General features: G+C 36.2%; 1 protein-coding gene across 4 annotated transcripts in view; it reads left to right on the forward strand.

Annotated features, from left to right (window-relative positions):
* The first annotated feature begins 272 nt into the window (after positions 1–272).
* Positions 273–17,207, forward strand: part of Nbeal1 (neurobeachin like 1) — a 177,170-nt gene continuing 160,235 nt past the window's right edge. For all 4 annotated transcript variants that reach the window (XM_063237279.1, XM_063237281.1, XM_063237278.1 and 1 more), the window contains exons 1-2: positions 273–450; positions 1,267–1,547. In XM_063237279.1, the coding sequence (XP_063093349.1) occupies positions 1,497–1,547 (51 nt within the window). In that variant the 5' untranslated portion in view covers positions 273–450; positions 1,267–1,496. The remainder of the gene's footprint in view (positions 451–1,266; positions 1,548–17,207) is intronic.

Raw genomic sequence — 17,207 nt, forward strand, 5'->3', positions numbered from 1 at the left:
GATTTTTTTCCTTAGGGTTGTGGTATCTTCGCTACAAATTCGTCGGCCCAACCCCATAAAGAAATCAAAGCTAAGTCCCCTAGCTGTCACCAGCGGAGTCCTCTCCCTCAGCTGGCTCGCGGAAATGACGCCATCAGCCTAAGACTCCCCCACAGGTTTCCACGGGGGCGGGGCAGGGCGCTGACGCCCCTACTCGGGGCCCTGGCACCGACTGCGGCTGCGCAGGCATGCTGGGCGGGGCCTTAGTTCACCCCGCCCCATAGGGGCCTGCGCCACTATGGCCGTGCGGACGCCTGGGGGCGGGGTAATACCTGAGCGGCTGTAATGATTGGCCGAGGTGGCGCCCGTTCCCCCCAACCCCGCGCCTCCCACCCGCGGGTGTGACCCGGGATGAAGCTGGGGTAGGGACTAGGGCGCAAGTACTACGGCGGCCTGTGAACTGAGCTAGCGGTGAGGGGCGCGGCAGCGGGATAGGGGCCGCGTAGCGCGGTCCGGGAGCCCCTATGCGTGAGGCACTGGGCGGAGCGCTGTCTAGCGAGGGTCATCGGAGGGGCGAGGCTCTGTCCTGGCTTCAGCCCGGGCGGCCTGGGCGGCGGGGTCCTGGGTCGGCGGGGTCCTGGGTCGGGGTCGCACCGCGTCGCGCGGCCGCAGTTCTAAGGCTTCTGGTCAGCCTGGAGCCTCCTCAGTGTGCCTGCACTGGAGTGTTCCGGGACGCGGGGAGGGCATTTAAAGCTCCTGCAGCGCTTGGAGGCTTTCCCGGGCGCTGCCCTGTTTCTCGTTGGAGGGAGACTGAGAGGGGCCGGGTGGACGCAGGGTCGCCCTCGCGAGCCGCGTAGTCAGACTGAAATTTCCTCTTCCCCCCGCCTGTAATCGGCCGGCGTCCCCGCAGCTTTCCAGAAGCGGACTGGGAAACTCTGGGGTTGGGTGTGTTTGGGAGGTGTCATGGGAACGTCTGAGTGCAGACGACTCCTGGTCTTGATCCTCCATGAATGCAGCTAGGGTTGTGAGTAGGAACTCGGCTTTAGAGAGTGGTCCTGCACAGTTCTAGGGCTTGATACTGGTGTTAGCTATCGTGTTCCTCGCGATGTTTTCCTGAAACATAAGTTTCTGTGAAATCTAAGCAGTGTAAAAGTTGATCACCTTCATTGTGGCAAAGGGACGCGGATAAATAAGATGATCTCTAGTTTTTGATAAATCTGTATTGTTAAAATGTGACCCCCCCCTTTTTTTTTTGCACAAACTTTTGGGTATTTTTCTCTTTCACAGATTTAATTAATTGCCTAGCTATCAGTGATGAAGATGTGATGTGTTGGAATAACTGCTGAAACTGCCTTTTATTGACTAAAGACCGTCCGTTTGTTGCATTTATTTTTGCTTTCCCTACCACTTTGAGCTTTACTGTAACGGCTGACAAATCTGGAAAATAAAATGAACATACTGTGGTCTTGAATATAATTTTTTGAGAAAAATATTAAAGTGCCAGAGTGAAAACCAGAATGGCATCCAGAGAGAGGCTCTTTGAACTTTGGATGCTTTATTGTACAAAGGTAATCACTTTCCTTTTTGTTTCTTTTTTGAATACTCTATTATAAAACTTTGTGACTGACTTTATTCAATGAATGCTAGTATACTTATGCATACTAATAAGTCCAAATTTAAAAACACATAAGGAGTTTTTCGGATTTCAGTACATACACATATTGGCAGACTATTAAAAGTCATTGGGATGTGTTTTTATTCAATTCTTGAGTGATTTTAAAGTTAGATAAATAAAATTATGAGACAAATATTTTTGTTTATACTTCTCAACAAGTGGGAGCCGGATAAAGACATTTTGTGAGAAGGGCATTAAGCATTTTTTTCATAGTTGACCTTTTAAATTGTATAGAAAGGTTATTGACATACTTACTATGCGAGTGCCACTGTTGAACTTAATGCATAGTGTCTTATTTGATTTTCATGTGTCCTGAAGATATAATTATCGCCTTTTACTGATGAGAAAACTGATTCTTCAAGGTCATAAAATTGTTTTTATCATTTAGAAATAATTTTCTCTTCATGTGAATTTTTAGGTCGTAGCTTTGCTTTTAGGTTATTGGGAAGTGTTTAAAACATGTTTTTCAAGTGTGGAACTGTATTACTACTTTCAGGACGATGGTCAGGGTCAGAGAAATATAGCTAATCTATTTGAGTGGAGGTGATAAAGTTCTCATGGTAGGTTCCTTTTACAGTCTTTCAGGTGTTTAAACAGTGAATGTTTCTTAAACAGTGATCTCATTTATCTGTAACGTTAAATTTTAGAGAAATTTTAACTTCCTGGTTTGATAGGTGTTATAATTACTGAAGTATGTACACCTGATGTACACCTTGTTTAATGTGAATTTTTCTTTCTTTTTTTTTTTTGGTACTGGGGATCCAACTCTCAACCTTACGCTTGCCTGGTAGGCGTTTATGCCACTGAGCTAAAAATCCCCAGCCCTAATATGAATTTTAAAAATAGCTTTTAGGCTTGTGTAATTTATTTATTTACTAATTTTTTCTAGAAGGAAAAAGGGATGACTGGAGTCTTGTGTAATTTAATGCCGGAAATACCTTTTAAAAAATAAGCCATTCTTCCAACAAAAAGAACTTTTTTGAATAGTCATTAATACATGTTAGCCAAAAGTTAAAATGAAATATTAGTGTGACTTGCCAGTAATTTGAAAACAATTTTTGTTTTCTTGTGTATTTTGACAGAGGATTTTACTATGTAGCCCAGGATGGCCTTAAACTCACAGCTATTCTTCTGCCTCAACCTCCCTAGTGCTAGGATTACAGGAATGTGCCGTCACACCTGGCTGTAAACAATTTATATATTAAAACATTTGTACATTACACTTACTAAATTTCATTTTTTTTTTTTTTTTTTTTTTACTGGTACCGGGGATCCAACTCACAACCACGTGCTTGCAAGGCAGGTGCTTATACTGCTGAGCTAAATCCCCAGCCCCTAAATTTCATTATTTTCATATAGACAAAAGGTGAATGAGCTTCACTGTTTTATTGATTACTTGTGATAATTGTAGGTAGATTTAGTATTTAAGTGATTCTGTTCTTACTGAAAAGATAATATTGTTTACTGGCATACACTCAATTTTACTACTAACTTTTTTGAGACAGTGTCTTGCTGTCTGGCCTGGAACTCAGAATCTTTTACCTCAGCCTCTTGAGTGCTAGAATTAAAGGAATGTACCATCATGCTGGGTACATTCAATGACTTTCAATGTAAATGTGAATCCTTACTCTCTTTTGAGATACCTATCCTTGATAATGAAGTTTTTAGTAATCATTGTCTTTTTTATTTATTGCTGTACTAGGACTTGAACTCAGGGTCTCAAATGTGCTAGGAAAGTGCTCTGTTGCTGAGGTAATCTATCTCCATGCTATAACCATATTTTATAGTCTATCTCCGTCTTGGACAGAAAGATAAATCTCATTTTTATGTTTAAGATTAAATTATTTGTGTATTTTTTGGGGAGGGTACTGGCATAAAACTCATGACCATACGCTTGCCAGGTATGTGCTTATGCCACTAAGCTGTTAACACTGACCCCTCATTTGTGTATTCAACGACTTAATTTCTAAAATTGTTTTTAAAGTATAGTTAACTTGTAACTACGATTTTATATTTCATTGTTTTATGGATAATGTACCTGTTAGATAATTTTTTCTACCACAGACCTCTTGATTCAGATAGCTACCAAATATAATTCACAGATTTAACTTCTGATTGTCACATAGGTGTTCTCTGGTCTTACCAGCCTTACTGCCTTCCACTCTAACAGTTAACCCTACAAAGCTGCCTCACTCCCCCGCCTTGACAAGCTTATGGGGTTTTTTTTACCCTTTATTTCCCTTTCTAGTACTGAGGAATGAACCCAGGACATTCCTGTTAAGCTACATCCCATCTCTTTATTGTTAATTTCATTTTGAGGTAGATAGCCTTTCTGAGCTGCCAACATGCCCAGTTTTACCCTCCTACCTCAGTCTTCCAGAGTGCTGGGATTACTGGCATGAATCACCATGCTCAGCTTTTTTTTTCTTTTTAAAATACGTTTGATGGGTTTTCAGATGATTTGGGACTGCTTAGATGTATTTTGTTTTTGAGGTGCTGGGATTTGAACCCAGGACCTTACATTTGCTAAGTAGGTGCTCTACAGCTGAACACCTGGAGTTCCTGTTTAGCTCTTACAAAAATGTTTCTACAATTTATTTTATTTCTTTTTAATACCAAGGATTGAATATTGCACCCCGTGAGCTTTCTCACTGAACTGTTTCCCCAGTGTTAAAAAACAGTTTTGATAGGGTCTCACTAATTTGCCAAGAGTAGACTCAAACTTGGTGGCAGTTTTCCTGCCTCAGCCTCTTTAAGTACTTGAGATTGTAGGAATATTTCTGCCATGCTTTTTTTCTTTAAGGCAGTGTTTTGCTGTGTAGCCTAGTCTGACCTTTAATTTGCAGTCCTCTTGCCTCAGCCTCTGGAATGCTGGGATTACAACATGTTCTGCCATGCCTGCTGTGTGATTTAGTTCTAAGACCTTAGCAGTTTTTGTAGGCTTCTAAGTGTAAAATGTGAAAGTCTCTTGTTTTGTGACCTTGAACAAGGCTTACTTTTTTTTTTTAAAGGCTTCTTTGAGTCTCACTTTTCTCATTTGGTGATTGAGCCTGTACACAGGGAGAATGCTTGTTTTGACTCACCATTAAGGATTTTGTTTGTTTTGTCCACTGAGGGACAAGTAATTTTTTTTGTTTGACCTTATTATGTAATTGATATATAGAACCATTTAGCTCTTTTTTTTTTTAAGCTTTTGTTTTGGAAAATTTTAATCATCTGCAAAGTAGAGACAGTACAGTGAACTCTTGTTATCTAACACCTTACTTTAACAATGATTAATTCATATTCAATCATGTTTCATTTATAATCTTCCATTTCCCTTTCCTCTATTCCTGAATTATTGTAGAGCAGATTCGAATTTATGATCCCACTCAGATATTTAATGTGATTATAAGAACTCCTAGAAAGTCACATGATTTTTTAAAGTAAAATATTGCCACATTCACACTTCTGATAGTGCCATAATAATCTTGTTTTATCACTGTTTGACTCTACTGAAACAAAATTTACACATTTTTATTGACAGTATCTGTGAAATATTTTAATGTATAGATTCTCCTTCACCATATTTTTCTTTCTGTTGTTGAAGAAACTGGATTTTGCCCTTAGGGTTTTCTAGTCTGGTTTTGCTTATTCACTTTTTTTTATTTTACTTGATCTTGTTGTCTGGTGTCTATAAACTGGCAGATGTTGAGGCTTAAATAAATTGGATTTGAGCATGGGTGGTGGTGCACACCTGTAATGTCAATACTAGGGAGGTTGAAGCAGGATGATTGCTTAAAGTTCGAGACCAGCCCTAACTACATAATGAGATCCTGACTGGACCAAAAAAGAAAAGAAAAAAACTCAATACCTGAGATTTATTTTGGGTGTGGATGGCTAGGAAAATTCACAAATGTAGCAGTTACCAATGATTTTTTGCTTTCCTTAGGATTTTGCAAAACTCTTACTACAGTACTCAATTCTGTCGTTTTTTTCCATGTACTAGAATACACAGAGAAATATGCCCATCAGTCTTTGATGGCAGTTTTCTAAAGGGAAGGCAGGCAACATAATACTTGCTTCTTTTAATTTTCAGACTTGATTTACTTTTCAAGGTGACCAGTTTTTTTTTCTTTTTTGAGTATCAAGTTAAGAATTAAATTTTAAACAGTGTCTACTGTTCTGTCACTTTACCTGGCTTGTTCTCTTTATAATACTGTCTACATACCTGATTAAAGAAGACAACTTTGAAGACTTACTTAGGATGGTTTGCTTCAGAGAGTAAGGTCAAGGGGCCATCTATATTTGCCCCAAGTGCTCTGCCAACATTAAGTTCTTAATGTATTTTAATATAATGTTTTTGAAAGTTGCAGTTGACCATTATAAAAGTTTAATAGGTGTAGGTAGCAAAATTATCCCAGAAATAGCAGTTGGATAATCCTGTTTTGTCAAAAGGATGCTAATGGAATATATGTCTCCTGCCTGTTGGGTTGGGTTCTGTTGCAAGCCTAACTACTAGTAATTAAAGTTCTTTAAATAGAATTTAAATGAATTACTAGTTTCAGTTTTTAGCAGATGGATCCTTATATACTAAACTCAACATTTTAAAAGAATAAAAGATTAGCACAGGCTCTGTGCTCATTTTGCAGCACTGAAAAAAAATTATTCATTTATTTTTGTTTGTTTGTTTATTTATTAATTTTTTGGTACTGGGGATCAAACTCATGACCCTGTGCTTACCAAGCAAATGCTAGAACCTCTGAGCTAAATCCCCAGCCCCATGGAAAAAAAAATTAAAAAGAATTTGAGTAAAAGTTTTGCTGTTTTTTTAGGTATGGAATCTAGGCCCTTTATATTGAGTTTCATTCATCTTCAGCCCTTTAATTTTTTTTCCTTTGGGACAAAGTCTTGCTAAGTTGCTCGGGCTGGAACTTGTGCCACCATAACTAGTTTTAATTTATTTTCATCTAAGAAATACATCTCACAAACTTACTGATTACACAGTTTGTTACCAAATTTCTCAAGTCTAGTTTTTTTCGCTTAATTACATGATTAAAGTGTGAATCTTCACAGTAGGTTAGTAATTTTATGAAGTTATTGTGTAATGTAAGCAGGATTAATTCTGGTCACCCTGCACATTACTGGTCGCTTTCACTGGTATATAAGACTACTACAGTAATTCAGATATGTAGTCTGAAATTTTCATGCCTGCAAATGGTCATCCCCACCCAGGGTCAAGGACTTGATTAGCAGTGCCTTTCATATAGCTTTCCCAAGTTAAACATTAATTTGAACAGGTTTAATCTAGTATCTGGATTTTAGTTCAGTAGTTAACAGCTACATACATTGATGTATTTGTCTAAAGGATAGAAGGTGAAAGGACAACTGCTTAATGTTTAATGGTTTTAAGCCAGGTGCATTCCTATAATTTTAGCACTTAGTAGGTTGAAACAGGATTGTGAGGTTCACCTGAGCTACACAGTAAGACCCAAAATAAAAAAAGAATTTGTTGTCTATGGTTACCATGTTCACTATGTCTTTTGTTACTATCAATGTTTTGTAGTACTGGGGATTGAACCCAGTGCCTTTATACAGCTACATCTCCAGGCTAGTTTAATTTGGTTTAGTTTATAAATTAGTTCAATTTAATGTAACTTTGAGACAGGTTCTTAGTTGCTAAGTTGCCCAGCCCGGGCTCAAACTTGTGATTCTCTTGCCTCACTGTCTTTTGATACTTCATTTAGCATACTTAAGGTAGAAGAGACAGAGAAACAACTAGAGAACAACTTTATACCAACTTTTGTGTTTACTGAAAAACTTTTTGGAGCTCTTCTATTTGTGTAGAAAGAAAGAAATGTGCCAAATTCCTTACTTGAACCTGCTGCCCATAGTCAGGCATGAGAATGGTTTTTGCTTTTTTTGGTACTGGGGATTGAACTCATGACCTGGCACTTGCCTGGCAGGCGCTTGTACCGCACTGAGCTAAACCCCTGGCTGGTTGTAGCTTTTATAGGGATACTGCAGTTGATCCCTAGAATGTGAAGAGAAACTGAGCCTTTCAATTTCTTAGGTAAAATTAATCTGTTTTTGTTCTGTGGTAAAGTAACAAATGAATTAATCTCAGTTACCAAGTTACAGAGTGGCTCAAAGTGTAGCCTTTTGAAATGTGGTAAAGCAGGTTAAAATTCAGCTTTTTCTTATTCCTTCTGCTTTAGTTTCTGCTGAATAATTGTGTAGCACCAAGGGAGGAACCAAAATTTAGTTCTAATTCTGCTTGTGATCTTAGAGGGCCTCAAACAGGTTACTGTTTTCTTATGTCTCTTTTTTAATTTGTCAAATTGAAAAAACATAACTCTTTTACATATCTGTCAAAGTTGTTGAGAAAACTGAATTGGTTGTATTAAAGATTAAGAAATGTAAATGTATAATGTTTATTATGTAAACAGATGTGTGTCTGAAAATGTGTTTCAAGATTACTTCCAGCTGGCATTTTATTATATACTAATAGAAGGAACAGCATTGTCTTGTCTTTTTTTACCAGTAGTAATAAAGATTTGGTCATGAATGTCTTAAGTGATTTTAGTCTGTACTTAATTATTCTTCTATCCAGGAGTAGTGTTGAATTATGTTTAATAATGATTTCAGGTCCCTCCCAGCCCAGTTTGTTTTGGACTTTGGTGATGCTTCATTTCCTGCTGTTGCCCTTTGTCCTGCTAAATCTGGAGTATGACTGAAATAGATAGTTTTGCAGTGAGCTCAGACTAAATTTCCTTTTCAGAATAAAAGTTTTACTTTATGAAGAAACAGAATTTTGAGGTGTTTTTTTCCAGTGACAAGTACCTCTTTTTATGCAAATTTGGAAAAAATAGAATGACTCCTCTACTGAGAAAATTGTCAGTTTATTAGTATGTGTTAGTTATCCTGAGTAAGTTTTAGGCCCACTATATAATCAACTCTGAAAATTTAGTAAGTCTCAAGTATGTGATAAGTGTGGAAATGACATTTGAATTCAATCTGAAAATGCATATTTGCACAAGAAGAGTAGAAATCAGGAAGTCTTAGAGAATATTATTGTTCAGGTAGCTAGAACAGTTGAAAACACCTGCTTTAAACATGTAATAAATATTTTATGTTTCCTCTGTTTCAGGATAAGATGTCAGAAGAAGGAGAGTTTAAATGGGTGGAGAACTGGTAGTGATTAGAAAGCAGAGCTGAGAAGGGAGTAGTGAGGAGAGTCAGATGTGACACAGCACAAGGAAAGCATTATCGAGCATACGTGGGACCCAGCATTTCAGGGGTTATCAGTGACTTAGGTGGAGGCATGTGGCCCAAAATTCATTAAAAGCACAAGTAAATACTGTTTCTCATTTGACTGGTTTATTCTTGTGTTGCTGGGGAATTGAACCTAGGGTCTCTTACATGCAGGACAAGCACTGTACCGCTGAGCTACACCCTTTGTCCTTCACTTTGTTAGTGCTTTTAGTCTTAAATTCAACCAATTTCAAATTAACGCCCAAGTGCTTTGAACATTTTAAAATACTTCCTGGTATTTGACTAACCTGGCCAAGGTTTTTTTATTGGTCTCTGTATCACACTTTGCATGAAAATTTAAGACTCCCAAGAATCCTTTTGTAACTCCAGAGATCTAGAATTTGAAAAAGTATTGCTCTACAAATTGGACTGGCGGTAGCTTGCTATCAATATGAATGTAGTCACTAAAATTACCAACTGATTGCAAGGCTGAAATTCCTGAAATGCTTAAAGTGTGTAAAAGTTAATAGAATTAAGAACACAAACTTTAAAAATTCTTATATGAAACTTTTTTTTTTTTTGAGACAGTGCCTTCTTGTGTAGTTTACTCTGGCTTTGAACTAAGTTAATGTGGTCCAGGCTGGCCTTGAACTCAGTAGTCCTCCTCCCTCAGCCTCCCAAGTGCTGGGATTATAGGTATATGCTACCACGCTTAGCTTCCTTATGTGGAATTTAAGGATTCCTAAAAATATTTTTGATAGCTTCTAGGATTCTTGGACTCCATTTTCAGCAATACAGGGCTTAAATCAATTATTATACTAGACACACTACTGTTGCTTTCTGTTTTCTGTAGTTTCCTTTCTGCAAAATTGCAGGGTAAATTCATTTCAAAAGAATGAGGAATTGGGACCAAAAATCCAATCTCTTGATCTCCTTTTTTTTTTTTTTTTTTCCTCTTGGTCTCCTTTATTGGTTGCAATTATTTATGCCCTTCTATATGCAAAATTCACGTCCATCTTAAGGACTCTTGTCCACTCATGCTATCAGTCTTGAAACACAGAGTGTTGGATGTACATCAGACCCAATTATGATTTCTCTTGGTATTGAGAACTGTGAAGACATGATCAAAATCTGTCCGTCACAAACCCAGCATGTACTGGTGAAACGGGGAGGAATGAACTCTGCAGAAAGGATAAGAGGCACCTAGGAAGTTCTGAAAGTTGTAAATCATAACTGTGTCAAATCATAAACATTTTGCCTCAGTTTGGAAATTGGTGTCCTTGCTACTCCTCCCTATTACTTTTGGCTCTATACTTTTGAAAGATTTGTCATTTTCCTTTTGCTGTCTGTCAAGAGGTATACTCTTGTGATGGAGCAGAATTAGTCTCTATGAAGGCATCTCTCTTTCCTTCACGCAGTTCCCTTTTGTTAAGTTATATTGTGTAATAATTCCAGCATTATATTCTCTAGTGGAAATTTTAACTATTATTAGTCTGTGATGTATAATGGTACAAATTTTACAATTTTTTTCTGGGTCTACTGATATCGTAGGCTTGCCACTGTTTATATTACACAATTACTAAGAATGAGTTTTTATGTGTGTACATGTTACAATGTGAATGATTAAACTACTAAATTTCAGAAAAGTGATACTAAGACTTCAGTAATTGGTTCATGGTTACTAGTGGCTTTGTTATTTTAAATGTATTCCATTATTAGAATCTCCATGATGAATTTTAAGTAAGTATAGTTAGAATCATGTGCTACACTTAATTTTCAGCAGTTCTTATTTGTTAAAGATGTAAAATAAAATGATGATAGGTCACATTTTAATGCCTTGTTGTGAATAAAATGTTCAACCTGGCTAACAACATTTTCTTTAACATTTTCTCTGTTTCTAGTTAAAAGCCTTGTTGTTAACAAAAATCCCTAATTTCTTTTTTAAAAATATAACTCACTGTTTGGATGACATTTCTATTTTGGTCACTGCAAACCTGTTAGCTGCATGTGATGGTACATGACTGTTATACCAGCACTCAGAACACTGTAGGATCACTGTGAGTTTGAGGCCAGCGTGGACTAAAAAGTGAGTTCAAGGCCAGCCTGAATTGCAGACTATGAAATTCATGATAGCCATGTATGAAATTCTTCAGCGATATGAGAATTTAGGCAGGAGTTATCAAAACTCATTTCATCATGCCCATCAGCTTCTCAGAATGTGCACTGCTGTTTCCATAAAGAAAATGGAGAAATCTTCTTTTAAATAATTATATCCAAGAGGTGTCAGCATTCTCTTCTTCTACTTATGTCTTAGAACTTAAATTCACAAAGATGGATATATTTTCATAGCATTTACTGATCCATGCATTTCATGCAATAGTCAATTCTAAAAACAATGCTTCTGCTTTTGTTTAAAAGTAGTTAGCAAAAAAAAAAAAAGAAAAATAAAACTACTTAGTTATGTGTCTACCCTAATACCAAACATGTGAATAGTAGGAAAGATATATGGTATTTAAATACATGACAGTTTTATGAGGTGGGTTGGTACCGTTTTCCTTTTTGGTTTATTGTGATCCTGGGGGTCAAATTTAGGGCATCACAAATGCTAGGCAGCTGCTCTATTGTTGAACCGTACCCTTAGTTGTATGCCTTTATTTTTTATTGAGTAATTTTGACTTGCAAGTTTTTTTAGTTGAAAATCTAAAATTTAACCTATCTAGTAAACAAACTTCATTTTAGGGAGAAATATATATGGATTTTCTAATTAGATTTATGTTCTAAGAAAAGTAGTAATGGTGATACTATTATGATGAATTTAAATTTAAATTTTTATTAAGGTACATAAATGTAGAAAATTTAGAAACTTGATATATAGAAGTTGCTTAATATCTCATTAACTAGAAACTTTATTTTTTGGATCTGATTTAAGGCTGTAAATTATTATGTTTATTATTAGAAATCATTAAGATACCACATTTTAAAAAAGACTGACATAAAACTTGAACATTTTTTCAAACTTTTATTTTCCATTTAACAAATGTCAACCTTAAGTCGGTTTTAAATATTCATGTTAGGCATGGGGTTTAGCTCATAAGTTCCTGCTTGGCAAAAGTGAGGTGGTGAGTTCAATCCCTGGCACCAAAAAAAAAAAAAAAAAAAAAGTTAATATATTGACTTAATATGTATTGATAACACTTTTTTCACGCTAAAATTTTTAGTCTAACTTAACTGGTTCTTTTTCGGTGCTTGAGTGAGATCGGCAGGGATATGCTATAAAATTAGTATGTCAAATATGAGAAATGAAGTAAAAGTCAAATTGAAGCAGATTCTGTTACAGAATCCAAGACATTGATTATAAAGTACACCATTACTTTATGTGACACTTAGGAAAAATGCTAGCAGTTAAAACTGCAGCTTAATGTGTTATTCCATAATATATGAATGGACCATACCAGGATTTTATTGTTTTGAATTTCATTTTTCTCTTAGCTTCCTTTCTCTTGGCTTCATTTGCATTGCCTGGCATATGATAAATCTTTTTGTATGCATTTCAGTTTGATTTATTTGAGATTGTCTCCCCTTCTGAAGTTTCTAAACACAGTGGTGATCATTATAATATTTATTTCATTAATGCCAAATTATACCTTGTCTTCATTCTTTTCTGTATACATGATTACTATTTATTGCTTGCTTATTGTATGTGTATTTTCCCTTGTACTTCTAGGGATTAAATTCAGGACTACTGAGCTATATTCTCAGCCCTTTTTTAAGTTTTATTTTGAGATGAGTTCTTGCCAATTGACCAGAATTGGATCCTTCTGTCTCAGCCTCCGAAGTAGCTGGGATTATAGATAGGTGCCACCATACCTAAATTTGTTAGATTTTTTTTAAAGCAACTTTTCTCATTAATTGATAGAACAAATGGAGGAAAAAGATAAAGATTTTAATAAAAGGATTGCCAAATCTGATATGATGTATTTATGAAGATTTTATGCCCCGTATACATTTCCTTCAAACATATGCAAGTGTTTACAGAGAATGAAGATTAACAGACCTTAAAAGTTAAGTAGATTTCAGATTACTGAAATAATAGTATGTTTTTGGTTTTGTGTTTTGAATTTTTTTGTTGTTGTAGTTTGTTTTTGTCTTTTTGAGACAGAGTTTGACTATGTAGTTTAGATTGGCCTTGAAATCACAGTAATTTGAGTGTTGGCACTTACAGGTATGTGCCGTTTTGTTTTTGAGACAGGGTCTTGTTGTATAGTTCAGGCTAGTCTTGAACTCATGACATAGCCCATACTGGTCCAACTCCTGGAGGTCCTCCTGCCTCAGCCTCTAGAGTGCAAGCATTATAGACATGTACCAAAACATCTGTCTTACTATATGTTTTTTGAGTGAAATACCATTAATGCCAGCAAAAAATTTTAAAAAATAAACTGGAAGACAAGAAATACATTTTAAGGTAAACCTTGGTTGAAGAACAACTTAAAGGAGCATTAGATTTTTAAAATTGAATGACAAAAGTATGTTTTAGAACTTGGATGTTACTATTTTCTTTCTTTCTTTCTTCCTTCCTTCCTTTCATTTGGTACTGGGACTTGAACTTGGGGCCTTGTGCTTGTCAGCTTCTGTGCTGCTGAGCTATGTCTCTGGCCCTAGAACTTGAGATATTAGGAATATTTACAGCTTCAAATACAGTATTATATGTTAGAAATGGAAAAGGGCTGAAAATAATGAACTGTTGATAATAGCCTCTTAAGATCCCCACAATTAAATGAGTATTCTGAGAGCATTCTTTTAAATTTTGAATTAAACGGTAATGTTTTAGGGAAGTAAGTTGCTTGAGTTTCTTTATCCAAGAATACAATTAAAATTGACTGGTAAAGGGGATCATGAAATAGTTTATATATATGAAGTATAGAACATACCATTTTTTGGGAATCCTAATTGTGAACAAAGCTTATGAAGAGAATATTAATTTGATATTTACTAAGTATTTACTGTGTATTAGGCATTATGTTAAGATGGAGACATTTATTAAGTTATTTAGTTTTCATGACAATCCTTTAGTATAGATCCTGTCCTTAGAGTTACTTGTTCAAGAAAGTGACAGTCCAGCCGAACTGGCTCCAGCACTCCTGCATACTTCATGAATCTGTGAGCTGTGTTAATAAATAAACATTGTAGCAGTGGGGATGCAGACCTCAGAGGTTTAGCATTGTTTCTGAATGTGTGGAGATCTTTTCTGGCCTTTGGCAGCAAATTATCCTCTTAATTTTTTTTTTTTTTGACAGCAAAAATTCTCAGGATTTTTTCAGACTTTGTGTTAACTTCTCTGTACATGCTTTTCCTTTTTGCTTATTGAAGCTCCATTTCCTTCATGTCCAGTTCAGAGACAGTGCAGTGCAGTGCAAAGAGCATCTGTTGGTTTCATGTATCCTTGCACTTTAACCCCAACACTGTCAATTACTAGCTGTACGATCTTCATCAAGTTCATATGTTACAGTTTTATAACTTATAAAATAGGGACTGTTGTCTTTTTTCTGGATAGTAATAAGCACTTAATAGGACAGTGTATGTCAAAATGTTTACTGTAACACTTAGCACATAGCAAATGCCTTACAAATGGAGTGTTTTACTTCTTAGTAAGTGAAATAATACCATTTCTTTGCTTACATCACTCAATTTCTTTAGAGAGCTGTTGGCTTACACTAGTATTACTGACCTTTAGAATTTGAACTAGATACTATAGAGTTCTTAAATATAGAGAGAAACGTGAAGATTTTGTATTTAATTTTTTTTTTTTTTTTTTTTTTGGTACCAGGGATTGAACTCATAACCTCACACTTCCCAGGCAGGCTCTTGTCCACTGAACTATATCCCTGGCCCCTTGTGTCTTAATTTTTACTGAGAGATAATCCTCTGTTCTTTGAGAAAGGAGACATGATAATGAAACTCTGAACACTTGTATTTCTGGACTCTAACCTGAATGGACAGATGAAAGAATGGCAGGTCAATGACATTCTAGTTGGAAATACAAAAAAGTAATGAAACTCTTGAGAAAATTTCTCACGGGGTTGTTCTTGTCTAATTTCCATCTTATGATTTCTCAGTAATAATGTAGACAAGGAAACTTTACAAGCTGATTTCGAACAGTATATTATTAGAAAAAATAAACACACAAAAGGTCAAAGTCTGTGCATATTCTGGGAACATTCTTTTAAATTTTGAATTACAGTGTAATGCTTTTATTTTAGGGAAATAAATTGCTTGATTTCCCTTATCCAAGAGCAGCATGTACACATTGATGTTTTAAAACTGCTGAGTCACATGCTGTAATTGACTGGTGCAAAGAAGTACCGAGAAGCCCAATGGAAAAATATTGACATCCTTTTTAACATACAATTTATACTTTTAAAAAATTTCTGAGAGACATAATTTTTTTTTTTTTTTTGGTCTTTTTTGTTTTTATCGGTACCAGGGATCGAACTCACGACTGCCTGCTTCCAAGGCAGGCACTTATGCCGCTGGGCTAAATCCCCAACCCTGAGACATAATTTTTTAAAACTTGGTTTTATTGAGATTTTACTTTGGTCATAATGCACAGTTTACAGTGTCACAGATGATGAATTTTGATACATGCAAAGCATTACCTTAATCAGAATGTGGAAAATTTCAGGGCTGAGATACGACTCAGTGCCTAAGCACGCGTGAGGCCCTGAGTTTGATCCCAGCACCACAAAGGAGAAAAAATGGAAAACATTTCCACCATTAGAAAAGTTCCCTTTCCCCTTTGCTGTTGGTCCTCTCAGAGGCAAGTTGTTAACCTGATTCCTGTCAGTGTAGCCTCTTCTAGACCTATGCTTCAGATAAATGAAATAAATTCAGCCTGTACACACAGATTCCTGGCATCTTTTGCTCAGTAGGTTTTGTGAATTTGTACGTGTTCTTATATCAGTAGTTAAGAGATTTTTATTCCTGAATGGTACCACATTGTGTGAGTATGCTCCAATTTCTTTATCCATAAACCTATTGATAGAATTTGTGTGTGTTTCCAGCTTTGAACTATTAAAAATAAAGTTTCTATGAACATTTTTGTGCAGGTGTTTTCATTTCTGTGGAAAAAGAATGGCTGAGTAGTATGTATATGTTTAGAGGAAACTCAAATTGTTATCCAGGTGGTCATACCATTTTATATTCCTACCAATAATGTGTAGAGCTGCAGTTATTTCACATCTTCACTAACACAATATCTTCAGCCTTTTCAACTTTTTCCATTCTAATGAGGAATACACACACACACACACACACACAAACACATAGATATATTCCATTTGTTTTAATTTGCATTTCTTTGGGCAACTAATGATAACACATTTTTATGTGCTATTTGGCCATTTGTGTAGCCCCTTTTGTCAAGTGTTCACTTAAAAAATTGAGTTGTTCTTTTGTTATGGATTTGTAGATGTTCAGATGCTGATACAAATGTCTAAGACATATTTGAGTATTTTCATCAACACGTGTGAATGTGTGTGGTGCGGAGGATTGAATCTAGGGCCTCAGACATGCTAGATAAATGTGGTATTACTGAGACACATCCTCAGCCCTGCCTTCCATTTCCTTGATAGTGTCTTTTAATGAGTGATGAATGGAAGTACTTGCTTATTTATTTTGTTTTACTTATTCGTGCTGGAGATTAAACCTAGGGTCTCATGTGTGCTAGGAATAGACTACTGCTGAGATACACATAGCCATAGCCTTTAATTTTAATCAATACCAGTTTTCTCTTTTGATTCTTGAACTTTGTGTACCAGAAAGAAAAAAAAAATCTTTATCTCCATGTCCACTGTATTATTTTCTGGAAGATAGTGGGTTTAGTTTTAGTGTTTCGATTAGTGATCCATTTCCAGTGTGATTCTGTTGCATTTTGTATTTTCTGTCTTAGTATATGTGTTGCCAAAGTGAGCACTGTTCTTCCTGTTAATTCACTGAAAAAAAAATTTACTGAGCACTTGGTGCTAGGCACTGTTTTAGGTACTTGGTAGCCATTAGCCAATAAGAAAAATCCTGTGTCAATTTATATCCTAGGGAATGTGACAGATAATAAGTAAATCACACAATATTATAAAGGATGATGGGAAAAAGAACAATAGGATAAAAGACACTGACTTTTTGTTTTTTGATTTCTGGTCTTTTTGAGACAGATTCTCACGATGCAGGTCGGATTGGCCTTTAGTTCACTTTGTACCCCAGGCTGATCTTGAACTTGCTATGATCTGCCTGTCTCAGCCTCCTGAGTGCTGGGATTATAGACATGTGC

This window comes from Cavia porcellus, unplaced genomic scaffold, assembly GCF_034190915.1.
Source record: "Cavia porcellus strain 051 isolate PalLab524CR breed Dunkin Hartley unplaced genomic scaffold, mCavPor4.1 scaffold_26, whole genome shotgun sequence".
NCBI lineage: Eukaryota > Metazoa > Chordata > Mammalia > Rodentia > Caviidae > Cavia > Cavia porcellus.